This window comes from Xiphias gladius, chromosome 13 (assembly GCF_016859285.1).
Source record: "Xiphias gladius isolate SHS-SW01 ecotype Sanya breed wild chromosome 13, ASM1685928v1, whole genome shotgun sequence".
In the NCBI taxonomy this organism is placed as follows: domain Eukaryota; kingdom Metazoa; phylum Chordata; class Actinopteri; order Istiophoriformes; family Xiphiidae; genus Xiphias; species Xiphias gladius.
The window spans coordinates 13,851,915-13,878,481 of NC_053412.1; the positions used below are offsets into that span (position 1 = coordinate 13,851,915).

Below are 26,567 nucleotides of genomic sequence, written 5' to 3' on the forward strand. Positions count from 1 at the left end.
CGAGGTACAATTAAGGTGAAGCGGAGGCATATGGTGGCCCAACACCTTCCTGAGACACTTTATGTAGTTTTTTTCCTTTAATTTGTCACCAATCTGTGCGTATTTTTGAGTCCTGTTCCTTATAGTATTCTGATCCACTCCACCAGGTCTTGTAGCCAGAACGCAGTGCATTGTGGGACGCGGGCTGATGGTGAAGTCAAGATGGCTGCGGACCTGAGGCAGGGTAATGAGCCTGCAGTGGGAAGGCCGTGTATGAAGTTTTGAATAGAAAATCCTCCGCCGCTGTCCGTTCATACTCAAACCATCGTGCTGTTGAAGTCGCAATCAACCCGCCAAGGACTTGATACATTCACAAACAGCAACAGAATAACAAAACAACTGAGGATAAAGTCTCGTATGAATTCCGACGAGAAGGAGGACTGTGAGTGTGCGCCACCACAGGCCGAGACTAGCCCCGCAGGAGGACCCAATAGGTGGGGACGCCAAGAGGAAAGAGTCGGGGATGCCGGGGATGCTAGGAGAAACACTGAAAGAGATAGCTAGCTAGCTGTTGCTGGTTGCAGCGCGGTTGCTCTTGCTCTGTTGTTTCTATCAGCATATTTAGGCAACATTCACAGCAAGCATTGGTTGGAATGAAAATTGTTACTACTCTGGAAACACCAGTCCTGCATGAATAGTAGTTGAAATAAGGCCAGCGAGCTTGCTAGTATTTGCTACATTAGCTTGCTAAGTCAGCGTCAGGATGTCCAAGTACCTGACATTTCTCCTGCCTGACTAGCCCCGTTGCCCCGTAAAATTACGGTGTCGGTTTGTGTTTAACGCTTATTTGATGTGAATCAGTAACAGGGCACGGTTATTAACAGTCATGCCTGCACATTTAGCAGAATACACAGATCGTTACCCTTATCACTCCAAGAGTAACCTGGTTGCTTCTAGCTGCAAGACACCGGCACTGATGCTGCTCTTTAGCTGGCAAGTCATTTAATTAGCGTTCCAAAGGCATAAGTCATTTTCTAAATCAAAAAACGTTTATAAATGTTCTCCCAGCTTACCCAATGCAACCAGCACAGCGCCGGTAGTATTTATTGTACAGATCGTGTCCGCGAGGCACATCGTGACCTTTGCTGTTGTTACAATTGTTGTTTGTTGTTCAATTAGAGAATACGAGGAGCCTGAAATAGAAAACCCAGAAGCAAGCCGAATGTAAGTTGAACTCATTTTGTGCTTTGACATAGATGTGTCTGTGAGCATGTATCCAACACTGACCTTCCACGCTCGCAGCACTACTCGTGTGTTTTTGTCTGCTGCCTTTTCTCACTGTTTCCCTTGCTGCCCGTTATAGGCCCAGTTGACTGTGGTTGTTTATAACCATGTTATGTTATGATATGTACACCACGAATCATGAGAACTTCGGAACAAACACAAACTGACACTAGCACGCTAGTAGTTTATTCTGCATTGATCCTGTTGCAGTGCTGAGCACTAAGCAGCACTGGGCAATTTTTTGTTTTAAACATTTTCAGGATCATTTGCATTATCCGAGGAGCATAGTTCAGTTTCTCAAGAGCAAATGGTCTTCATCGGCAATAAAGACTGATAAATATGGTTGAAAGTTCTGGTAAAAGCCAGTGCTTTAACTAAGCCTAGAATTAAAATAATTTAGTCACCACGATCATGAAAGAACTTTAATGTTCAAATTTAAGAGCTTTAGCAAACATGCTTGTGTACATTTTGTTTTTACGTTAATAAATTCGTACCAGTTGACATCGATATGAAATTTATTTAACTCAAAAATCTTTATCCATGTTGGCCTAAAAAATCCGGCCAGGTTCTTTGCAATACCCAGCTGTATGCTGCAGTTATCAGATATGGGAATTATTTTAAATAGCTGTCTCAGACTTGTAAATAATGTTCGCATCAACAACAAAGTCAGAAAATCTTGTGTTTCACGTCAGCCACAGTCCGTTATTTAAAGTTATTTAACCCAAATTTAATGGATGTAGCAATATATTGTCAAGGCACTGTGTTTTTAACACTCATACAACCAACATTGCAGACATCCAACTGTCTGGAGTTGTCCAACGGTATGAACATTCAATGATTTCTAAGTTTTAAACAAGGAATCATTCTCATCTCTACCATGCATCCCATATTGAACTAAGTGCTGTTATGATGACTGAATTTGAGTCGCACAGTATTTCTAACTTGTTGTGCCTTGCCTCTGAATGCAGGAAGCGAGCAGCTGCCAAACATCTAATAGAGCGCTATTACCACCAGTTAACGGAGGGCTGTGGGAATGAGTCGTGCTCCAACTCATGGTGTGCCTCATCAGTTGGCTTCAACCGCATGGATAATAATGCAGCAGCGGTCAAAGCCCTGGAGCTGTACAAGGTCAACGCTAAGCTATGTGACCCCCACCCCTCGAAGAAGGGCACTGCTTCAGCCTACCTGGAGAGCAGCGCTCACAGCAACTCAGCCTGCAGCAACAGGAAGATGAACCATAAAGATGTCCACTCTGTACGGGACAATTTCAAAGGTGAGTAGATGCCAGACATTCAGGAGTTACAAATTGTTGGTGAATGAAATGGAGCAGAATATAATTTTCCCTTTATATACTTTATGAATGGTGGAGTTTAATCTGTTAGTTTAATCAGTTTTGTTTTCCTTTTAATTTTAACCACCTTTAATGTGTGATTCTGTGTGTAGATGTAAATTACCTGACAGAGGAGAAAGTATATGAGATCTTGGACATCTGTGGAGAGAAGGAGGATTACTCACCTCTGATCAGGGTAATAGGTCGGGTGTTCTCTAGTGCTGAGGGCCTGGTGCAGAGCTTCCGGAGGACCAAACCTCACACAAAGGAGGAGCTCAAGTCTCTCCAAGGTAAGGATGAGGACAAGGACGAGGATGAGAAGGAGGCAGCAGCCTGCTCTGCTATAGCTATGGAGGATGATTCCCCCGCTTCCTCTTCATCATCAAGGCTTGGAGAGGGCTCTTCAGGGGAAAACGATGTCCAAAAGCTGGCCCCCGATGAGGTGTCGGTGGACATCGAAGCTGTGCGTCGGGTCTATGAGCGCCTGCTATCCAATGAGAAGATCGAAGCCGCCTTCCTGAATGCACTGGTCTACCTCTCACCTAACGTAGAGTGCGACCTGACATACCACAATGTTTATTCACGAGACCCAAATTACCTGAACCTGTTTGTTATAGTGATGGAAAACAGCAACCTCCACAGCCCAGAGTACCTGGAGATTGCACTCCCACAGTTCTGCAAGGCCATGAGCAAACTCCCACTGGCAGCTCAGGCCAAGCTGGCACGCTTATGGTCTCACTACAGCGCCGAGCAGATCCGGCGCATGGTGGAGACCTTTCAGCAGCTCATTACCTACAAGGTGATCAGTAACGAGTTCAACAGCCGCAACCTGGTCAACGATGATGATGCAGTGGTGGCAGCCACCAAGTGCTTGAAGATCGTCTACTATGCAAATGTGCTGGGTGGTGACCTCGACATGGAACACAACGAGGAAGAGGATGAGGAGCCCATCCCAGAGTCCAGTGAGCTCACCCTGCAGGAGCTGCTGGGTGAGGAACGGCGGAACAAGAAGGGCCCTCGGGTGGACCCACTGGAGACAGAGTTGGGAATCCGCACCAATGATTGCCGGCGGCCGCTCATTCCTTTTGAGGAGTTTGTCAATGAACCTCTGAACGAGGTTCTTGAAATGGACAAGGACTACACTTTCTTTAAGGTTGAAACTGAAAACAAGTTCTCCTTCATGACCTGCCCCTTCATCCTAAATGCCGTCACCAAGAACCTGGGTCTTTACTATGACAACCGCATCCGCATGTACAGCGAGCGGCGTATTACTGTACTCTACAGCTTGGTGCAGGGTCAGCAGCTCAACCCCTACCTGCGGCTCAAAGTGCGCCGAGACCACATCATTGATGATGCTCTGGTCAGGGTATGTGTGTGCCAGTTCAATACATTCAATTCAATGCCCCTTTTTAATAAATGTGGTTTAGTTGGGGGCTCATTGCACTGATCTGTTTTGCTCGTGTCTCTGTAGCTGGAAATGATAGCAATGGAAAATCCTGCAGACTTGAAGAAGCAGCTATATGTGGAGTTTGAAGGAGAGCAAGGTGTTGATGAAGGAGGTGTTTCCAAAGAGTTTTTTCAGCTGGTGGTGGAGGAAATCTTCAACCCAGATATTGGTAAGAAAACACACAACAACTAGCATTTATGTCGCAGAGCTCAGTGTAAAAAGGAACCTCACATATCCATAGCAGATACTTTAGTTTGAGATGCCTTAGGCCTGATTTTAAACAAGCTGTTAAATATGCTATCATCTACAGAATGGTTTTGTTGCACATACATAGCTTGTGCGCTATAGCTATATGCCAGGTTAAAGAAAAACTCAGTGGATTTTACTTTCATTGTTTTTATTCCTATCAGGTATGTTAATGTTTTATTAATTGAATTTGTGAGATATGGTTTAACAGGGAGGCTGCTTTTCAACAGATTATATGTGGAATCATCACAAGGCTAGTTTGATCACATAATCTAAGCCCCTTAGTGAGAAGTGAACACGAAGCTGACTACATTTGAAATGTCTTGTACAATTATTCCGTTGCATTCCAAAACTTTATAGGGCCTTTATTATTTATTCTGTCAAAGAATAACAGGAAGTAACTTTCTCAAAATGTAATGGAAATTTACAGTGGACATTTAGGGTAATAATGTTCACCTTGAACATGTGGTTTCATTTTCAGTTCTAGTGGTAGATAATTGGGTTGAAGTGGACGAAATGAGAGCATTTTCAGACAGCATTTCATGATTTTTTGAAATTTAATTGAACCTATTCTTTTTTATGGATTATTTTTAGCATTTTTGCCTTTACTCGGTAATAGACAGTCCAGATGATGACATGTGGGGAAATGTGGGGAGTGTGAGAGGGATGATATGCAACAAATGTCCCTGGCAAATAAACAGACGCTGCATCTTAGATCACTATGCCACTATGACAAAGTTTCATCCTTAAATCAGAATAGAAAAGGTTTAACCCATTCTGTTCCAAGAGAAGTAAATTTCATTTGGAGTACCCCAGTTGATGTGTGACATTTAATTGTGATATACTGATATTCCTAATACAGTAAAACGGTCTCAAAGGCTGTGTATAGAGCACTACTGATGGTTCTTAATGCTGCGTTTTTATAATATCACTCAGGATGTAACTACATGCAGCCGCATAGGAAAAACCATTCATGTCAGCCTCCTAGTTGTAATTCAGAGTCACAGATACAATTTGGCCACACTTGGGCAAATGTTGTCAGCTGATGACAATTCCAGAGCTTGACTCTTCCAACCTTGTGGTAACAAGAGAAACGTTATAAGAGAGGATACAAACCACTTAAAGCATTTTGAATAGAAAATGTAATGCCATAGATGACGGTTGAATGACAAATATGCTGCCCCTTCCCACAAAGGCCAATTGTCTGCTTTATAATAGCCAAACAGGAAACACATCTAGCCAATCATGTCGTTTTAACTGATGCAACTGTGGAAGTCAGGACAAGATGGAAGACCACATCTTGTGGTCTTCCAAACTTCCAGATAAAACTGCAGGTCTGCTGGGCAGAAAGGCAAAGCCACACCTCCATCTGACTGCAAAGGAGCACCTTTCCACAGTGCAGTGTTGATGCACAAACAGTACACTGAAGAGTCATCAGAAGGAAACCTTACCTGTGACCTCATCACAAAAGTCAACGTCTGAAGTATCCATGACAACATCTGGTTAAGCCAGTCTTTTTTGAAAACAAGTGCTGTGGACAGATGAAGCTAAAACTGAGTCCTTAGGCCGCAGTCACCAAAGGTGTATTTGGAGAAAAAAAGAAGCAGCGTTTGATGAAAATAACACCTTGACAACTGTTAAACCTGGAAACTTGCCACGGCCTGGATAGAGGGAAAAATTGATTGCAGTAAATATCAGTAAATCCTGGATGCAAATGTCCTGCAGTTAGTCAAGAGAGTGAAGCTGAAAAGTGGCTGGTTTCTGTAACAGGTCAATAATCCAAAGCAGACCTCCAAATCCACCATGAACTACTTTAAGAAACACAAGCTGAAGCTTTTTGAATGGCCCCCACAGTCCCCCTGACCTGAACATTAGATCTTAAACACACTGTGCATGGAAGACAGCTTAAAGACATCTCGAAGTGATCCGCAGGAAGAGTGGGTGAAAATTCATAAATCAAGAATAGAAAAACTGACAACAGAAAGTGTTTGCAAGCTGTGATATCTGCCAAATGAGAACGAACTGACTTAGTAGGGGCTCAAAACTTTTGCAAATGACACAATTGTGTCATTGGCAAATGACACAATATAGTCATATTTTAGTTCATGAAATTTGTAACATTTTTAACAGTTTTAGTCACAGTTCAGAGCCCCCTCTATAGAAAGTGCAACCCATTAACACTGCCTACAGTATACTCCAGGTGCTATTATACAGTTCGCTGATTTCAGTTGGTTGTAACTGAATCATAATTTCGACGAGTTGACTCTGACTTGCCAGTGTGGACTGACAATTTCTTGCACGGTGTTCCTTTTTGTGATCTATAGATATTTTTTTGTTTTTCCCAAAAAAAAAAAAAAGATTACTGATGATTTTTAGCCAATACAGCTTCACAGGAACAATGAAAAATACTATATTATTGAGAGCTGCTGCCCCAGACTTAGCCCCCTAATTGCAGTCTACATGTCAGGTCTGACGTTTTACCAGTAAGACTCCTTGTTTATGATGTGAACATTTCAGATTTCCTCACAGTCAAAGAAATAAATAGTGTCACAGTTTTCATAGCTGAGTAATAAAACCTAATGTATTGTGGAGCATCTCTCCCGATTGGCTGCTGACAGCACCGTCAGGAAAAGTGTTAATCAAACTGTTAAGTTAACTTCTCAAGTATGCAACACCATAGTTGTTCTAACCAGCAACATTTAGGGGACCGCCCGACTAACATATTACTACTGGTCAAAGGTTTTAGAACATCTCAATTTTTCAGTTGTTACTGAAATTTACATAGTATCATGTCTCAGTGTACTCTGAAATTGAATCATAAGACAAATAAATAATAAAAAAAAATTCTTGAAAAGGAATGATGGAATCTTAAACCCTAAATTTAATCTAAAATTTTCACTCCTTCAGCAGCCGAACACACTTATGGCATTGTTTCTATGATGGAAGTGAAACACCGTTCAGACAGTTGGTTTCAAAACTGTTGCGGAAGTTCCCACAAATGTGTTGCACACGTAGGCTGCTTTGCTTTCACGTTCTGTCCATTTCAGCCCCAACCAGCTCCGTGGGGTTTAAGTCTGGAGACTGTGCTGCTCTTCCACCTACTGTTTTGGGTCATTATCTTGCTGTAGGTTGAACCCTTGACCAAGCAGTCTGTTTTCCTTTGGTACTTGCCTTTTTCTCACCATTCTGATAGCAATATACAGTTCTACTTCCTGCAGTACAGTATTGTCCTGATAATGCATCAGAGTTTGTAGTAACCGTTTGTTCCAACGCTGCCTTTGTACAGACAGAGAGTTTGTAAGTCATCAACTAAAGTTGGCATCTGTAGGAATTGTTTGTATTGAAGTTCAAGGCTTCATTTACTTCCATTGCTGCAGGAAAACTGAAAATGAACCAGTTTCTTAAATCACTGAAAAAGTTTTAGGCAACCTGATTTTTAAACACCTTGGGCAGTTTACCACTGACCTCTTTACCATTAAATGTTATTCACTGCACTTGACCTCGTTACATTTAAATAAAAACTGGAAAAATGGGGGTGTTCTAAAGCCTTTGACCGGTAGTGTATGTTATACATTAATTAACTTTTTTTTTCATGTCACATTTTCCTTCTGCAGGCATGTTCACGTACGATGAGCGCACCAAATTGTTTTGGTTCAACCCATCATCTTTTGAAAATGAGGGCCAGTACACTCTGATTGGCATCGTTCTCGGTTTGGCCATCTATAACAACTGTATCCTGGATGTCCACTTTCCTATGGTGGTCTACAGGAAGCTGATGGGCAAGAAAGGAACTTTCAGGGACTTGGCTGATGCCAACCCGGTAAGAACTACCTCAGCAAGTGTTGTAATTGCTCTTTCTTTTTCTTTTCTTTCTTTTTTGAGTGGCCATGTTTTTCACTTGATGAGCAATGCTAAATATGATATCCGACTGTGCTGGGCTGTTTGGGAAAGGTGCTGTACCAGAGTCTGAAGGAGCTGCTGGAGTACGAGGGCAGCGTAGAGGAGGATATGATGATCACTTTCCAGATTTCCCAGACGGACCTGTTCGGAAACCCACTCATGTATGATTTAAGGGAAAATGGGGACAAGATTCCAGTCACAAATGAAAACAGAAAGGTAAGCCAAGAGCATTTTCAAACTGTCCTGCCGCTATCATTGAATTCTCAGTGTGGTGAGTTTTGATTTGACAAGAATGAAGGACTATGGCTGTGGCCATACTTACTAACTCCCTCTGTCACTTATTCATGGACAGATGCAGCCTCAGCCTGCAGTCTCTCACTGCAGCCTACTAAATCACTTTTTTCTAGAACCACCAAGATATTTAGTGCATCTATGACTGGCACTGGCATTTCAATAAACTAGAGTAGCTGCAACTAATTATTCATTTTTAAAAATACATATGCTTTATTATTGTTTAGTCAGTAAACTTAAACTTAACTTTCAAAAATAGTGAAAAGCGGCCCTTCCCTGTTTCACAGTGGCCAGAGTGAGCTCTGGTGTCCATTTGGTAAAAAAGGAAAAGGGAGGTCTAAAATGGGTCAGCATTTGAGTTTTGGTATTTACCCTGATAGATCAGAAATGCAGAGGGGACGTAAAAAAAGAGGTAGGCTGTTTGGTTCAACAGTTCCTGGTAAAAAGTAAGTGAATTAGAGTGACTACTTCATTGACAGACTTGACACTTTCTACCAGTTTGCTGCATTGATCTCAAAATGAGCCATGGACTTGATAAAGGTGCATTATTTACAATAAACTACAACCTCAGAGTGAAGTCTTCAGTAATATTTATCTATCTACTGATAAATGTGAGATGTGTAGATTATCCCCAGTCACAAGGACATTTCTTCTAGTAAGGCATTTTGCTGTTGAATGTTTCAGTGCTAAGAAAAATAAAATTCCATTCACCCGCATTATACTGCCGTTGCAGCAGATGTCTCAGTGGTGGATGGACTGAGGCAAATATAAACAAAACTGTCCTCGAGGCCAAATACCACTAGGATAAGTGGGGAAAATGTTGCCTTGAAAGGTTAAAGCATCATCAGGATTTTGATTAGACATTAAGTGGTAACCGTCTCTGTTGATGTGTGTTTGGCAGGAGTTTGTGGCCCAGTATGCAGAGTACATGCTGAACAAGAGCGTTGAGAAGCAGTTCAAAGCTTTCAGGAGAGGCTTCCACATGGTCACCAACGAGTCGCCACTCAAATACCTGTTTAGACCAGAAGAAATCGAGCTCCTCATCTGTGGAAGCAGGGTGGGATTTGTTACCACAAATTTGAATATGTTAGTAAGTCATTTAAATTTGCTTAAATGCTTAATGTCCATCCCTGTTTCATCCGTGTCACATGCTGCAGAACCTGGACTTCCTAGCACTTGAAGAAACAACGGAATACGATGGCGGTTACAACAGAGATTCTCGAATCATCAAGTAAGAAAGAGTGTGCGGGCGTGTGGGTGGGTGTGTGTGTGTGTGTGTGTGTGTGTGTGTATAGCTACAGTATGTACAAACCCAGTGTACAAGACCTTATTAACCTTGAAACAAGTTCCCTGTTAGGATAATTGTGAAAATAATGGGGAAGTGTGTTTGATATTGCATCTGATAGTCACGTGTAGTATCAGCCTTCCTATAAGCTGAAATATTGATAGGATCACTCTTAAGTAAACAGTTGTGCTGTTAAAAGGAAACATGCTGTTTGGTAAAAATATAAAACACAGATCCGTCTGTCACAGTTAATGTTGTTTGATGATAAGACTGCCACACTGCACATATTCTGACTGTCAGGGATGTTTGTTTGCATCGCAGGGAGTTTTGGGAGACATTGCACTCGTTTGGTGAGGAGCAGAAGCGTCTCTTCCTGCAGTTCACCACCGGCACTGACAGAGCCCCCGTGGGTGGGCTGGGCAAGCTGAAGATGATCATTGCCAAGAATGGCCCTGACACAGACAGGTGAGCCGCCTCTAAAGATAAGGCAGCTCTTTGGCTCTGCCTGTAACGCAGTTTGTGTAAAGCGGGCCCTCACTTTGTCCAGTCATTTTGTTAACTGAAGGTTTACAGGACTTTTTGTTACATCAATTGATTTACTTAAATTTTGAATTAGCTGCATCACTTTCTCTAACATTGGTTTTTAAAATGGGGGCGTCCCTTTGAAATGGAACCTTTTTCATAATTAGCAATTAAGTCAACAAGCGAACCTGGCGGACTCACTGGCTACAATATGCTTTAGGTAACTGTCGGCACCCGGCAAGCTATTAAAACGGACCTGCTTTTGTTTTTCCCTGGGCTTTCACTGTGCCAACACTGATCATATTGCAAAGAATGAGGAGGCTGCTTTTTTTAATACAGCACGGAATACTGCCTAAGTCCTGAAATCAGTCTGGGTCTTGAGTTGTAGCAGACACGCAGAGTTGGTGTTGGTGAAATGAGACAAAAAGTGTATATACATATCAACGGCGGAGGGAGAGCTCAACCACCAGATGAGTGAGAATCGTCAGGTGGCCCCTAATGAAGTAAAGACTTAGGTCCCTATAGAAAGGGTGTGGAAAAAAGAGTTAAAGACAGCTATTTACAGATACTGCCAAAGCAGCTTGAATAAGTTAGAGTACGACTACCTGTAATCTGTCTACAAAGACTGAAGGCTTTGTTCTCAGGGTCTTAAAGTTATGCAAGGGATTAACAAGAGTCCTGCCATAGATATCTACAGCACAGGCCACGAGGCGTCACTGGATGTCACTGGATGTCACTGGATGTCACTGGATGTCACTGGATGTCACTGTTTGTCAATGTTTGTCACTGTTTGTCCATTGCTTCTTTCACTTTATGAAGCGGCGGTCGCATTGAGCAGAAGGTTTGAAGTGGATTTGGCTTTGCTAGATGTATGTTACCTCAAATGAGAATCCTACGGAGTCATTTCACTTTGCTTCTCGCTGAATTCAGAGCAAAATCTCTACCGGCATCAGAAACATGTAGGAGAGAACACAAGCTGAGCGATCGCAGCTGCTGTAGTTCCTTTTTTTTTTTTTGAGGAGGCGTGCATCAGCTGCAGCATAAGCCAGTGTTGTAGCTTCGGAGTTTAGGCACAATAAAACCCCTTAACACAGAAGTGTGCAAGTCCTGCTTCAGTTTTGAGAGATTGAATACTTGATGGCTGATTTTCACAAAACAATATTAACTTGTAGTTCACTTAATAGGTGTGTCAGACCTTCACCAATACAACTAGCAAAATATTTTGTCGAACTACTATTTTTAAGGATAAGAATGAACGTACATGTAGACCTGAATCAATTATTTGATCAAATAATTAACTAAAGTCAACTAAAGTCTCATTTGAGCCAAGTTGTCTGGTTCCAGCTTCTCCAGTGTGATTATTGCTGGTTCACTCAGTCTTATATGATATTAAATTAAATGTCTTTTGTTTCTGGAATGTTGGTCAAACAAAACAGGTAATTTCATTATGTCAGGTTGGGCTTTGGGAAATTGTGAGAGACATTTTTAAGAATTATTTTTTCTGATGTTTTATGGACCAAATAATAAATTAAGAACATTGAGAACTGAAAAAATAATTGACAGATTAAGCAATAATTAAAAGTAATTGTTAACTGCAGTCCTATTTTCACGCTCAATCAACGGCTCAGTGTTTCTTTTTTTTTTTTTTTTTTTTTTTGTACATTTACAAAACATTCCAAGGATGTGTACACGCTGCCACTTTGTTCTGCACCGATTAACAAGAGTCTTTTGATCTGAGCCTTCAGCGAGACAAAATGCCTCGTATGTTTTTCCTCGCAGATGAGCGTAAGATCAATTCAATTCAGTTTTATTTATACAGCGGCAAATCATAACAGAGGTGATCTCAGGGCACTTTTCATGTAGACCGTACTCTTTAAAGTTATGATCATGTCCATGTGTGGTATCGCGTGCTCGGTTTTGTCTGTTTATAGTCATTTGTGCAATCACCCAGTTGTAGTTATGCGTCCTCTTCTCTCTTTGTGTGTTCAGTGATTATTGAGTGATGTTATTTAAAAGTTTCAGTTTTTAAACTTTTTTGTTTAAACGTATTCAATTCAGTGTCTGGAATTCAGACTATTTCGCACTGACATCGTTGCAGAAGTTTAACAAAATTACAAGAGATATCAAATGTTGTTTGACCATACACGTGTCTTAAAGACTTGGGGTATGTGCGAGAGGAAAACTGACCAGCTGTGTGTTACTGTGTCTTGGCAGATTACCGACGTCTCACACTTGCTTTAATGTGCTGCTGCTGCCTGAGTACAGCAGCAAGGAGAAGCTGAGAGAGAGACTGCTGAAAGCCATCACCTATGCCAAAGGGTTTGGCATGCTCTGAGCCCCTGCTCCAAACACTCAGCAAAGGGACTCCTTCTCAGAAAGCCCATCAAACCCTGCCCCACCCTTCCTTTATCAGACACAATCTAAAAAGTGACAAAAGACAGACCAGAGTATATTTCAAGGAAAAGCAAGTCAATAATGAAAGAGGAGACATGGTTCCAATAGAGTGCTCTAGTAGTTCTTCTACTGTGCCTGCATCATCCCACATCAGTCAGTGTAAGCACAGAGACCTCCTGATCAAAGTACCCACCCCCACATCCACATTATGTGAATGTGCCGCAGCCTCCCCTTCTTTTTTTTTTTCTATGTACAGAGAGGATCATTTTCCTTATTATTTATTTTAAGGCTAAAATGGGTGATTTTTTTCATGCCTGCCTGCTCCTCCCCTACTTGTGGAAAGGGGGAGGGTTAATATTAAACTATGTAAATTTAGGACAATGCGTTAACAAGTCAATATAAACCCCATCTATTGAACAAAAAAACGTGTTAGAGTAGCCCTGAACTCCTGTTCACCGACCGTCGAAAGAGGAAATCTAGTTTTAGAGTAGTCTTGAATACAAAATACTGTATTCCTCACTGAAAAAAGAGCTCTTGCTGACCATTCCACTCTCAGCCATCGCTTACTGTCTCTACCAAGTCCATATTTGATCAAGGTAAGCATTTGGAAAATTACTGTAATTTGGTCCAAAATGGCACTATCAAATAGCTGTTTTTTGGTTTTGTTTTGGGCCTTTATTCCTTTCAGGGAGGGGGGGGCGGACACCGCAGGTTAGACTAAAACCTTGTCAGAGCTGTGTAAGTGCACTTAGACATTTTCAGAATGTTTGTTTTTTGGCCACAGGTTGCCATGATTGTTTGAAGCATTTTATTTCCATGTCTTCCTGTGTTGACGATTCTAAATAAAAACAGTATTTATATATCAGTGCGGTTGGAACTATGATACCGTATTGTGCATGTTTTGGAGGATGTACACATGTAACCCCAGTCACTGATGATGATCTCAGATAGAGACATAGAGCTCTTCTTGTGCCAACCAATACAGTCAGTTGATAGGTAAAAAACCCAGTAAGCACTTTGTGTTATCTGTTTCTGGCTTAGTCTTGTACGAATAGACAGGTAACACTGCAGAGTCTCTGGTTAGTATAACCCCAGTTTATCTGGAACCTCCACACATACAGTCAAGAGGGTGGTGTGTACTAGAGAAAGTGTCTACAGACCTTTTCATTGTCACCGACAAGCTTTGGTACCTTGTAATATTTTGTCCATCGCACCTAAATCTCTGGCTTTGGTTACACCTGTCATTTTAACACAGCGTTTATCCTGACCTGACACATCACGACAGTGTTTTGAATTCACAACACCGCGCCAGATCCCAGCACGGGCAGGGTGGCACTGTGATCGGACACTGGGCAAGTGAGGACAGCAGTCTAAGCACAATCTGAGCAAAGTGATTGTTCCGTCCAAGCTGCAGTCCAGGGTCAGTCAACCCTGAAGCCACTGAGTCTCACAGAAGCCCCTGATAGGTTCCCATCAGTGCTTCCTTTGCTGTTAGACCCACAATCGTAAAATAACAGTGTCAAGCTGTGGTTTGATCAGACGTCTCACTGATATATGTTTAATAGAGGTGGGATAACGACATTTAAAGGAACAGTGATATTTTGATAAATGTGCTTGTTTACTACTTTATCAGCCATTAAATAAGAAGATGAATTTTAATGTTCTCTCGTTTGCCTCTAGATGAGTGTAGCTCAAAGACTGGAGGCAGGCAAAAACAATTGCCCAAGCTCTGTAGAACAAAAAAAGCTTTCAAAAAAGATGTCACATTCACGTTGTATATTTTAGTTTAATAATACACAGACGCGAGGCTACCTGTTTCCCCCTGCTTCCAGTCTTTGTTCCAAGCAAGGCTAAACATGCTCTGGACTTATATATCTCTGTACTGTATACACAGAGATAACATTGATATTGATTGTCCTCTCTGACTCTGGGGGAGACGGTACTGTGTGGACACATCACTGTGATCAGATTTAGATTTGGATCTGTGACATGCAATTAGAATGAAAACAGGTGTAACCACTGTCTAACAAAAAAGTGTTTAATAGTACTTTTTTTTGTTTACCAACATTAATTGGAATATCAACTGTGAAATCATCCCCCCACAGAACAGGCAGATGTTTTGTATTTTTTTGTCTTTTTTTTTTTTTTTTTTTTTTTTAACCATTGTTTTCATTCAATTGAATGGGCTGTAATTGTGAAGGTAATTTTCATTTTTGAACTGAGAGATTTCATACTTTGACACTGTCAATAGAGTGCATCAGGGCAAGCACCACAAGTCATCAAACACCCAGACAGGTTTGAAATGAATCTATAGTTTGAGCAAGTTATTTAAACCACTTATTTGAAAGTGAAAAACAAAATGGGCACACCTGAAATCTTGTAACAGCTGTAACAGTTCATTCCATTGTGCGCATACAATAACTGTGCTTTGTGTAGTATGACAAAGATGATCCAAGAAAGAGCTCTGCCAGTGGATGTTTCCCATGCACTGTTTGTGTAATATCCTTTTAAAGGATGATTTTTACTCCATTTACTAAAAATTATGTATTCACAGATACATTACAAACACTTTTTCAAACCACAAGCTATATTGTAGAAATTAGATTTTTTTTTTTTCTCCACTTCCTTGCATCGACTAGGTTCCAATCACTCAGTAAAATTTGATAATCAATTGGCAGATTTGTGAAACTTGGTTGAGTTTTGTAAAGCATCAAAGAGAACTTCAAGTCTGCCTCTTGTCCATGTTAGATTATCATTATTAGGTAGTGCAGTGTAGACTTTTTCAATCCAGTCTTTACTTAAACTTCACTACCGGGCACTGACAAAAAATAAGGCTGACTTGATGTTCGTTGTGATGGATTACACAGCTCAAGCTCATGGAATCTGATGGAAGCCAATGGCTACATTGAACAGTGTGAAAGTAAACGAAACACTGAAACATTTTGAACATGATCATCAGAAATGTGAAATATCCACTAGAACTTGCAAACACACAAACCTTTAACATTTACCCTTTGTTTTACTTCCAAATAAGTGGTTGGGATAATTCTGGAAAACCGGATAAAAACAATGCACACTGCTGTAAAGCTGTTTTAACAGTTTCCCCTCATCTTCAGATTTGGTACTAAAGGGTATAGCATTCATGTCAAGGTCTGCTTACTAGCTTTTCTGAGCTTTCAACCACAGCTCATAGTCCTAATCAGTAAATGAAGCTGGCTCAGCTGTCATCATATGACCTATGTATGGAACTTACGTCACCAGTTTCCAAGTGGTCATACACGGGTGGCAATAGTAATCCCTGTCTCTGTTCAAAGGTGGTCTCTGGCATCAAATGTGAATGCTGTCTTTGATCTTTCTCCAGCTGGTTCAGTTTAAGTTTAAGGACCATCCAGTGATCAAACAAACACCATAAACAGACATCAGCTGTCTGAACACCGAAACGAAACTGCTCATAGCATCCACTAGGAAGAAAATCAGAGTTTAATGGACCAGGAGTCAGTGGTTGGCTGGAAAAAGAGCAATGAGGACTTTCACAACAGACACCAGAGACCATCTCTGAAAAGAGAGGGGGTTGCCATTTCTCCCTCATATATAACCACCTCTTGTCATGTGACCAACATTCTTTTCATTGGTCAGGGGATAATGACTAAGCCAACTTCATGACAACCGAGCAAACTCCATCCACCGATGAAAACCAAGAGATGTGGCTGAAAGCTCCTGAAAACTGTTAAGTGGACCTTCAGTTAACATTTTCTGTCAAGAATTGGATTATTAAAAAAAACATTTCCTTTAACCAGGACTATAAAAGACAGAATATATCCTTGTTAGGGAGTAGTGATACAAGTTTCTGCATTGCTACAATCAAAGCTGTGCGTTGTCATGGGCACCTAAGTGGTGGTGGTTGTTAGGAGGTTGAATCTGTGACTTCTTACTCAGACCATGAGATGCTGTCCTAGTGATGTGAATGAAAGACTATCTGATATTTCAAAACAATGTGCCGCCTGTGAGCGTGATGGTGCCCACAACATGCCACTATACCACGGTGCTCAGACCACCGCAGTACACAACAACCCTGAGCCATTCTTTGTGTTCCGTTGCTCTGATTTTCTCAAATTCATGGTTTCATCCAGACCTGGGCAAAATCATGTTGGAGAGTACCATTCACTGCTTATTTTAGCCTTTATTGGAGTCACTTTGGTCAGTACAAGGAGTGCCTGAAAATGTGGACAAACACTGGACTGTGTTGCAGAGTCACTACCGCACTATACTACATGTATGTTTGTGTGATTAACAACTTAGCTCGCATTGTTATACTCCAGTAAACCTCAATCATGTGGAAGGTTAAAACAAAGGGTTAAAGATTACTTACAACTGTTATTGAGCCCAGATCTGGTTTCAGCTGTTGAACATTACTTTGTACCTCCGTTTTGTAATGCTGAAGATGCTGCTCACCTGGGCTTTAGAGCCTAGTGAAGGTAAAAGGTGAAAGGTCAACCTGATCTTGGAAAGGGAAGCAGTTTTCATAAATTGGTTTAACTCAACAGTTACATTCTAAAAGATAAAAACTGATGAAAGGCTAAAAGTATTCAGTGTTGTGAAAACATGCTAAATAAAGATGACTGCTTTTTTCCAACTTCTATTGCATTATAACCCTGATTGAAGTCTACTGGTACTTTGTTTTCATGAAAATGATTCTCACCATGTTCAGCTGCTTCTAGTAGCTTCCAGTCAATGTAGCTTTGACCAGAGACTGGCAACTGATCCACTCACCCTACCTCTGTCATTAAATTATTTCCGCTGAGTACACTCGGATATTTACATCAGGAACATTAAATGTGTGTTACGCTAAGAAGTTTACCTTTTCTGACCAGTTGTTAATGGCTTTAACAAAGTGAAGAATCTACAGACATGGCTTTGAGCTAAATGCTAACGTAAGAGTGGTAACCTGCACATTGTTAAAGTGTTAACATGCTTTCATGTAACAGGTAATTTTACATTAATGTTACCTTAATTTCCATTGTTGCCATCATAACATGTTAATATGCTAATACTCCCCAACTAGCACTAAAAACAAACTGCAGTTGACGCTGATGGTCATTACTTTTGTAGACATTTGGCCATAAACCAAATACAAATTTGAACCAGTGATGGATGAATTCACACTGAGGGGGACATAGATAAATTTCATAGCAGTCCAGTTGCTGTCGAGACACTTCAGTCTGACCCAAAAGTGTCAACCTCGTGGCAGTAATGACAAAGTCAGGGCACTACCAAAGTCAGTAGGAAACATCCTCTGTGAACCATGTACAAAATTGTGTGCTAATCCATAGATGTTAAGATATTATACTGGATGAGATCCAAACTGTGACCTGCTGGTGGCAGTAGATAAAAATTCGGGATTAAGTCATCAGTATTCTTCCTCTAGGGAACTTGAATATTTGTACCAAATGTTGTAGCAATTTTTTTGAGATATTTTAGTCTGGTCCCAAGTGGTGGAGCGACTAACCAAAATTGAAATAAAGCCACACTAGCATCCCTGATAAGTAGCTATGCGCTTTTAGGGTACCCTTAAAATAGAAAATGCCCCTGAATGATCAGGGTTGACCCTTAAAGCAGGCTGGTAGAGTGCATATCGAACCCCAGGGCCCAGTTGTTCAGAAGTAATCTGATCAGATTTTGAAAATGCTGCTCAAAAGAAAAAAAGGATTCTGAAATCTGATTAAATCACCTAATCCAGTCCTGGATTTGATCTGCATCAAACTTTCAATATGTGTTGGTTAAAACTTTTTAGTAGGATCGGGATGCCTTTGATCCAAAAAATCAGGATTATCCTGATCCCATCTGAAGGGTGGATTCAGGATGGATTCCAGGAACAGAATATAATAAAACCTTAAAACTTGTCAAATAATACAGCATTTGTATCATGTAATATATATATACACTTATTTATATGTTGTACTTGGTTTGTTTAATCATTACATTGATAAAGCAGATAAAGTAGACTTTAGGCTACCTATTAAGCCTTTCAATAAAGTTAAAATAATCCCCTAAACAGTTGTCAATATCAAACAAATTGACACAATCAACATAGATGAACTACTCAAAAATAGTTTCTAACAATTGCATCCCTTATTGCACATCCAGTCAGTCCCTCATTCTGACAGATTGCCAGAGGTTGGTTTGTGTCTTCAACAGGCTAAGGCGCATCATCATCATCATCATCACAGAGAGGGACATCATGCCTGGTAGCGATGTTGTGCAGGACAGTACAGGAAAGTATTATTTTGCACGGTCCCTTGGGTTCCTCTCTCTAGTAGCTAAGGCATGCAATGCGCCTCCTCAGAACTCCATTTAAGCGCTCCATTGCGCATCTTGTTTTGCAATGGGCAGTGTTGAAGTACGCCTGTTCAGGTGTGTTTGCTACAAGAAAATAGGTCATCAGCCATGGTAGGAGTGGATAGGCACTGTCTCCTAATATTATGCAATCCGGTCTGTTGATTTGGAGGTCTGTATAGGGCACTCTCCATCAGGATTCACACATCACGGACAGACCCAGGCTACTTCACGATGCAATTTGTGATGATGAGGTCAGTGTCGCCCACAAGTTGGATGTTGATACAGTGCCTCTCCTTTCAGTTGACATACTCCCATTCCCTTACATGAGGTGCTTGTATAAGCACGAGTGCAGCCGATAACCCAAATACTACTGGCATGTTTTCCAAAAGGAAATACTTGCGCTGTCTGGACAAACTGGTGATTCTTCGGAAATGCAACAAATTGATTGACCAGGCTGGCCAATGCGATTGACACAGTTGTCACCACATCGCTCACAGTTGTTTTGTCCACTCCTATATTGTCGCCAACAGGTTGGTTGGAAGTCCCAGATGCATGGAGGCGCAAAGCAATGAGGCCTTTCTAAGGAAAGAACGTGACTCCTTCGGGTTCTGCATTGAAGCATTACCAGCATTACCAAAGCGAAACCATACAGTTCCTCAGTGGTGTATTGCTCCATTGGTTTTGTAGGCTGCACGTTCACACTTTGACAGTATTCTCTCCTACTAAACTGCTGGTGGCAATGGGCAAGACCTAAGTGCCTTTCTTTAAGTCCTCTGAGAAAGGCTGAATAAGATGGCTGTATAATTGGACTTTTAAAACACAGCCCCTTTAAACATCAATTAGCTGATGTGCTTTGGCTTGTGTTCAATTAAATCAATCATGCCCAAGGCCTATAAACTATATTTTCAATACAATCCTAATTTCACAGTTACGGAAACCCATACATTGCTGGAGAGTGTTTTGTGCCACTATATCTTTAGAGTAGTAAGTCTTCTTTCTACTAAGAATGGAGAAGAGATCAACAAAAAGAAAAAAAACGTTTGGGATGAAATCAACCAACATGTGAATTCCATTGGGTGTGGCCAGAAGGGGCACCATGGAGCAAGTGAATTGTAGGTGAAAACTTGCATGCTCTGCACAGGATTCAAGGTGTTATATGGGAAATCGAGCCCATTATTTCTGAGGAAAGTGAGCCAGTTCCTCCTAATGCAGATGAAACATTTATTCTGGATCTCATCCATGTTATAGAGGAAAAGTTGGATCCTCAGTGGTAGAGCCAGTAGTTATTGCATGAGAAAGAGGCTGGAAGCATTCTTTGTCAAACAAAGATGATGATGCCTGTATGTAACCTTTTAAATCAGAAACCGAAAGAGCAGAAGTACAGATACATCCGGCAGAGGAACAAATCACTTTTGCCCAACTACAGTAAACCAAAGCCAGACTCTAGATCTGCCTCCTAAAAGCAGAACTTAAAAAAACTGCTCTCTCCACAACTGAAGAAGAACTTGGAACGTTCTTTATTTTGGTAACTGGTGGATATGTAGCTTTTTATTATTTAAATCGTGTTCAAAATATCCACAATGTGTTTGTGAATAACGTTTGTTTTTATTTATTTGTTGTGGGTCAGATGAGGTGTCTGACTGTTTAAAAGGTATTGAAAATTGAAGGGGATGTTTGTATTGTTTTATTCTGCTGTTTTCTGTCTCTTCATATAAAAACACTTAAATTGACCACATGTTGGCTATTCTACCTGTTTTCTTTACATAGCTAGTAGCCTGCACGGTGACATGTGGTCCCATTTAGAGCACTGGTAATCTGGATTTGGTAATCTTAAAATGTTTTTATCTGGATCAGGGTGATCCAATCCAATGCTGCTTTGGAAAACAACATGTTTTGCTATCCCGGATCGGGATAGCACACAAAACATGGTTGATTTCCAAATCGGGATCATTTTGAACCAGATTAAACTGGGCCTAGTTGGGTACATGCGCAGGACAAAAGCAGCATACAAAGAAAATGGAGAGGAAAACCTCACGCTAAAGTTTGCATCCTCCCAAAAATGTATTGATGCATCATATTTATCAACAACGTCTTCAGGCAAATGGACAAACTTATCAGCCACTTACCAAATAGAATTTTAACATTTGACTTATTTTCCCATAATTACTGTTAACTTACATTTTACTTCTTAAATTGACTCAATTTTGTTCTGGTGTTATTGGTTCTGGAAATAGAAACAGATGCTTCAGCTGGTAAAATTTAACAAAATCTAAACCTATCACCCAACCTAAAAGTAAAGCAATACCTTGTGGTCACCTGCTCGAATTAATGTACAATACATACTGTGTCAGTGTCTAATAAGACTGAAGAACATAGTAAAAGCATTCATGCAACTTTTATTATGAACATTTGAAAATTATATTACAACTGAGCATTTGTACATGTCATCAGCAGAAGAATGTTGTAACTGCAAAAAGTGTCGTGTCTGTTTACTGGAACTTAAAATCTGTTATATTTCAAACTGTTCTTGAAAAATAGACCAAGGCAACATCACTTCTGCTTCTAGTGTTGGTTTTTTAAAATCATGTTACAAGTAAGATAAATGAAAATGAAAATGAAAATAGACATGATTTTTTTGGATCAGGTACAATTTCTTGTCAATATGGGGGGAAACTGCATTTTGTGGAAGATCTAGGCAAAGTGGTGGTGGTGGTTGTAGTTTCGGTATATTTCCTGATTGCTTTATATAAACATATAGCATTGACAGATGCTTTTGTAATTAATTACAAAAATGCATTGCTAGGGATAGTAATCATTCAAATGACTTAATTACAGGTGTGAAAATGACACAAATTTCAGTTCTGAGACCAAAATGGTACCTTTTTTGATACCTGTTCCTCAGTACTAACTTTTTTTTTTTTTACAAAAAAACTTTTGGATGGTGGTGTAACTGATGGTGTAAATCAGAGAAAATCTGTTTAAAGGACAAGAAAACAAGACTGAGAATATGACCAAGCATTCTGTACCCTATTGTCATACCTGACAGTATTTCGATACTCACAATTCACAAAGTACTGAGGTACCCAGTCCGATGCATACCTGTGTTTATGAGAATGCTCAACTTTTAAGACAACCTTATTATTTTGCCATATATTCCAATAATGAATGGAGACAGCTGCTGGCCATTTTCTGTGTACAAAGAGTCCTACACTACCATGGGCGTGACCACAGAGGGAAATGGAAGAGTCCCTAAGCCTGGGTGTAGTAGTACCAAGCCAAGTTCTACTCATCGTCTACTCTGAGGGTTCGGACCTGGTTCACCATATTAGTGAGCCGCTGCTTGAGTTTACGCTGGGAGGATTCATACTGTTCTGTCAGCCTTCGAAATTTGGTTGTCATGACCTCCAAACTGGCTTCAATCTTGTTGACCTTTTCCTCCAAGTCTTTGGCATCAGTAGCAGCAACCAGCGACTCATCTATGAGATTGTCTTTCATCAGGATGGCCCTTCCCTTGTCCTCCAGTGCATATTTAGCATCAGGATACTCAATGAGTGCCTCCATTAGATCGTCTTTAGACAGGGCAAACAGATCAGAGTAGCCCACACTTCGGATGTTAGCTGTTCTTCGGTTTCCTGCCTTACTGCCCTTGATACCGAGGATGCTTATTTCTCCAAAGTACGCCCCATCACTGAGAACCACAAACTGGGTAACCCCATCATCTGCTACTACAGCCAGTTTTCCTTCTTTGATAATATACATTTCCCTGCCAATGTCCCCCTTCTTACAGATGTAATCGCCAGGACTGAAAACTTGAGGCTGAAGCTTGAGGACCAACTCAACGAGCAAACCTGCTTCACAGTCTTGAAAGATGCGCACTTTTCTTAGGGTCTCCAGATGTACGTTGATGGCTATCTCAGCCTTTAGCTTGTCTGGCAGGTTCTTCAGCACCTGCTTCTCATCACAGGTTTTCTCCTCTGTCCACAGGTAGTCAAACCACTTCACCACCCTTGCCTCCAGGTCTTTGGTGACCTTCCGAAATTGCATGTACTGCTTGATAGAGTCAATCTTAGCCTGGAACTCTACACGTGCAGCATTCATGTTGGAAATCATTGCACCAACATTGCCTACAATTGTAGCAAAGATCAGAACCCCAGTGAGGAAGTCAATCACCACAAAAAAGTATTCAATGTCTCGGACTGGCGGTGGTGTCTCACCAATAGTGGTCAGAGTAAGTGTGGACCAGTAAAAGCAGTAAATGTACTGTCTGGCCAGACGAGCAAACTCAGGATTCTTCTGGATGTCTGGATACACCCAGGTGTCTGATCCTATGCCCAGCGTCTTGGAGATGGCAAAGTAGAGGCAAGCATTCCAGTGGATAATGATGATGATGTAAAGTACAAGATTACCAATTCGGAATATGTTGGGGAAATTGGTTCGAGTTTCAGTCCGATCAAAGAGCTCAAAGAGTCGGGCTAACCTAAAGAGACGATTGAACCTCCACTCTGGGTTGTCAATTCCAATTTTGATGAATACAATATCAGTTGGTATTATTGATATGATATCTAATCTGAACTGGCGTGTCTTCATGTACTTTTCTTTCAGGAGCTTTGCATCCTTTACAAGCAGTCCTTGCTCCAGAAAACCTGTTGATACATTAGAATATGATTAGCATCATCATATATTCAAAGTTTCCAGTAATTACAAACTTCACACATTCAGCAGAGTTCCCATCACTGACCTGTCCTGGCTCTCACAAAAGTGTCAATGTAGTACAGGACATCTGAAATGTAGTCCAAAACCATCCACATTGTTGTATTTGTATACTGTAGTTCATTAAAACAAGCCCTAGAGGGAAGCAAAAAGATGAAAAAGACCTTTGAAACAACAATAAGTTAAAGAGGAAAAACAAAATGCCATGAATTCAGACCTGGCCACCAGGAGCATCAAGTTGTAGAACACTGGGATGGATATTGTGCACAGCCAGTAGTAGTACATATCTGTGGCAGGGTCCATGATCCACACTTCCTTTCTGAATGAGAAAATGAGGTTTTTTGCTTAAAAGCATGTTTATGCTCAGCAAGGTAAGGTGTTGAGAAAATGTGTCGGTATCAGTTCTGAGGTTCATATGTTACATTGGCATCAGCATTGAGTTTCAACCCATGTCAAGGCCTACTTGTACTGTAAACTACTGTCTATACTGTATAGGATCCAGTTTAGAAAAGCCGAACTTTTGGAAAGGGTTAGAGTCCTTTGTCTTTCCAAATGAAAATGTGATTTTTGTATGAACAGATATTTTTACTCTTATCACAAGAGGTACATCAATTTTTTTTTTATATCTGTCAGGTCAAATTTTGAGCAAATGTTTATAAAATCATGAACAACAGACTATAATATTCCCATTTGATGGACAGTTGTAGACATAAAAAATAGTAAGTGATACTTAACGGTTCATCCTTTTTATCATCTTTTTTGTCATCTTTCTTGTCATCCTTCTTGTCATCCTTCTTGTCATCCTTTTTTTCATCCTTCTTGTCATCCTTCTTGTCGTCTTTATTGTCATCATTTTTTTTCTCATCCTTTTTGGGCTCTTCTTTCTTGTCATCTTTTTTGCTGTAAATGTCCATAAACAGAGGAAGGTGGGGTAAATAATCTTTAACCTTGCCGACATTCAGTATTGTCAGAGAGCCTGAGGGGGGCGCTGTGACACAGTACATTTATTTTACTGTGTACTGCCATTGAAGGCAGTCAGTCTGAATATCTGTCCAACACTTTGGTCCAGAATGAGATGCTATATCAACTACTAAACTGATTGCCTTAACATTGGCTGTTAATATACAGTATGTTGTACCCTGACCATGAACAATAACAGTTCTGGGGACCCTATGACCTTAACTAAATTTCCCTGACCCACTCTTTGGCCCAGAAGAAAATATCTCAAAATTTCATGGTGGGATCATTTTTCTCAGAGGGCTGAGACATTTCCTGAGCACATTCAAAACATAAACACTGAATTATATCAGCCAGTGGTCTTTCCTTATGTCTCAACCTAAAAGTCTACTTGTTAGGGTGACACTATTGGAATGTTTCTAAGAACTGCAAAATTGCATGGTCACCCCGGATTAGCAAAAATTGAATACACATATTTAACAAATTAACCCTTAGATGTGACAAGAAAATTATATTTAATGGAATTGAATTGGCTCTGATGTCCTTTCATGGTGTATAAATCTACTCTATATCAATTTAGCCAAGTGGTAGTATTAACTGTGCGTGAGAGGATCCATATACCATCTTACCCATCATTGTTGTTGCAGTTGTTCATGTTTTGTGCAGCCAGAGGCCACCGACCATCACTGCAAGAGGAACAAATAATTGCATGAATTTCGATGAAGACTCAGTATCATTAAAAAAAAAAAAAAAAATTTACGTTCTTGACAGCTGGAATAAATATACCATGATGATGTCAACAACTGACTGCAGCGCTACGAATGTCGTCCAGGAGAGACTGTCTGGAAATGTGCAGGTCATTTCTACTTCCAACGAGAGCCCTATATTTTCTACTAAATGTTACACGTTTTCTCTCGGTAATTTGCCTACTCCTGCCCTTCGAAGGAGGGGCTTCTCTCTTTGAATTGCCTTTTCCTAAGGTTTCTCCCGTACCTTCTTCCTTATGTCTTTGCCTACATTACATGGGGTCTGGTGAACACCAAAATTAAGGAGCCTCAATCCAGTACCACAGTGTGCCAAACCGTAACCAGGCTCAGCTCAGGTAACAGTACAGTAGGTGTTCGTTTGAAAAGCAATGAGCTATGCAGAATATGTGAATGCATAACCACAAAAAAACAGTAAATAAATTCAACAATCTTTGACTTGGAGAACAGCAGGTTGATGCAATACGCTCTTAAAACGCTCTTTTTCTCTATCTGTCTCTCGATCCTTCACTTGTGTTTTACCTCATGCACCTGCACCTGTCTTCTCCTTCATCTACCGCGGCTTGGGTGGTCACGTATTTGTATGTCGCTTTGGACTGAAGAATCTGCCACACGAGTACATGTAGATGCAAACGTAGTGTTCATTCAGTATGTCTGATAACTATAACCAGACTTCTGAGGGATTGTAATATCCATGCATGTTGCCTTTCCAGGCACCTGAGTCTTTCTTTAACCTTCATACACTCATCGTTACACTACTGTCCTCCAGCAGTTGTGGTCCTCCAACCCACCTGCTCCTGCTCCCCATGTTGCCCTCTGTCCTCTGGCCGAGGAAGCTGGACTCTGCAGGGCCAACACTGCTTTTCCCTAAGTGCATCATGTGGGACAGCCTTAGAAAAGAGATCAAAACAACATTATTGGTTTTTCAGCAGATGCACATGCCGGGTAGGAAAACATGGACTTAGTAATGCCTGTAAATCATGCACCAGAGATCTGTGTCAATTTAATATCAGTTCCCATCACTTTGCGCATGCTCTGCAATGAGTGGAGACATTCTCTGATGTACATCCTGGTGTTTCTGAATTGAAGTGTAAGCACAGAGTCATTAATGAGGCTCACTAA

The 26,567-nt window shown here is 40.8% G+C and overlaps 2 protein-coding genes across 2 annotated transcripts; one reads left to right on the top strand and one right to left on the bottom strand.

The window, feature by feature from the left end:
* The first annotated feature begins 164 nt into the window (after positions 1 to 164).
* Positions 165 to 13,543, top strand: LOC120798020 (ubiquitin-protein ligase E3A). The gene is made up of 11 exons (XM_040141923.1): positions 165 to 473; positions 1,159 to 1,203; positions 2,232 to 2,536; positions 2,707 to 3,959; positions 4,065 to 4,209; positions 7,901 to 8,106; positions 8,238 to 8,402; positions 9,379 to 9,534; positions 9,635 to 9,708; positions 10,084 to 10,227; positions 12,499 to 13,543. The coding sequence occupies exons 1-11, from the start codon at positions 397 to 399 to the stop codon at positions 12,617 to 12,619; spliced, it is 2,691 nt and encodes an 896-aa protein (XP_039997857.1). The 5' UTR covers positions 165 to 396; the 3' UTR covers positions 12,620 to 13,543.
* A 7,871-nt stretch (positions 13,544 to 21,414) lies between these two features.
* LOC120797953 (cyclic nucleotide-gated channel cone photoreceptor subunit alpha-like) lies at positions 21,415 to 26,308 on the bottom strand. The gene is made up of 6 exons (XM_040141787.1): positions 26,237 to 26,308; positions 25,315 to 25,367; positions 24,460 to 24,532; positions 23,942 to 24,043; positions 23,753 to 23,859; positions 21,415 to 23,657 (listed from the first exon to the last, which is right to left on the bottom strand). Exons 1-6 carry the CDS (start codon positions 26,251 to 26,253, stop codon positions 22,297 to 22,299), a joined length of 1,713 nt encoding a protein of 570 aa, XP_039997721.1. The 5' UTR covers positions 26,254 to 26,308; the 3' UTR covers positions 21,415 to 22,296.
* Between the last annotated feature and the right edge of the window lie 259 nt (positions 26,309 to 26,567).

What these genes read in the sequence shown, in the direction of transcription:
- LOC120798020 (XM_040141923.1), top strand. Translation starts at nt 397, where the DNA reads ATGAATTCCGACGAGAAGGAGGACTGTGAGTGTGCGCCACCACAGGCC. An exon ending in CCCGCAGGAGGACCCAATAG is followed by an intron (nt 474 to 1,158) that starts GTGGGGACGCCA and finishes TTGTTCAATTAG; the next exon opens with AGAATACGAGGAGCCTGAAA. An exon ending in AACCCAGAAGCAAGCCGAAT is followed by an intron (nt 1,204 to 2,231) that starts GTAAGTTGAACT and finishes CTCTGAATGCAG; the next exon opens with GAAGCGAGCAGCTGCCAAAC.
- LOC120797953 (XM_040141787.1), bottom strand. An exon ending in GATGATAAAAAGGATGAACC is followed by an intron (nt 24,044 to 24,459) that starts GTTAAGTATCAC and finishes TTTCTCATTCAG; the next exon opens with AAAGGAAGTGTGGATCATGG. An exon ending in TTTTGTGAGAGCCAGGACAG is followed by an intron (nt 23,658 to 23,752) that starts GTCAGTGATGGG and finishes ATGTATCAACAG; the next exon opens with GTTTTCTGGAGCAAGGACTG.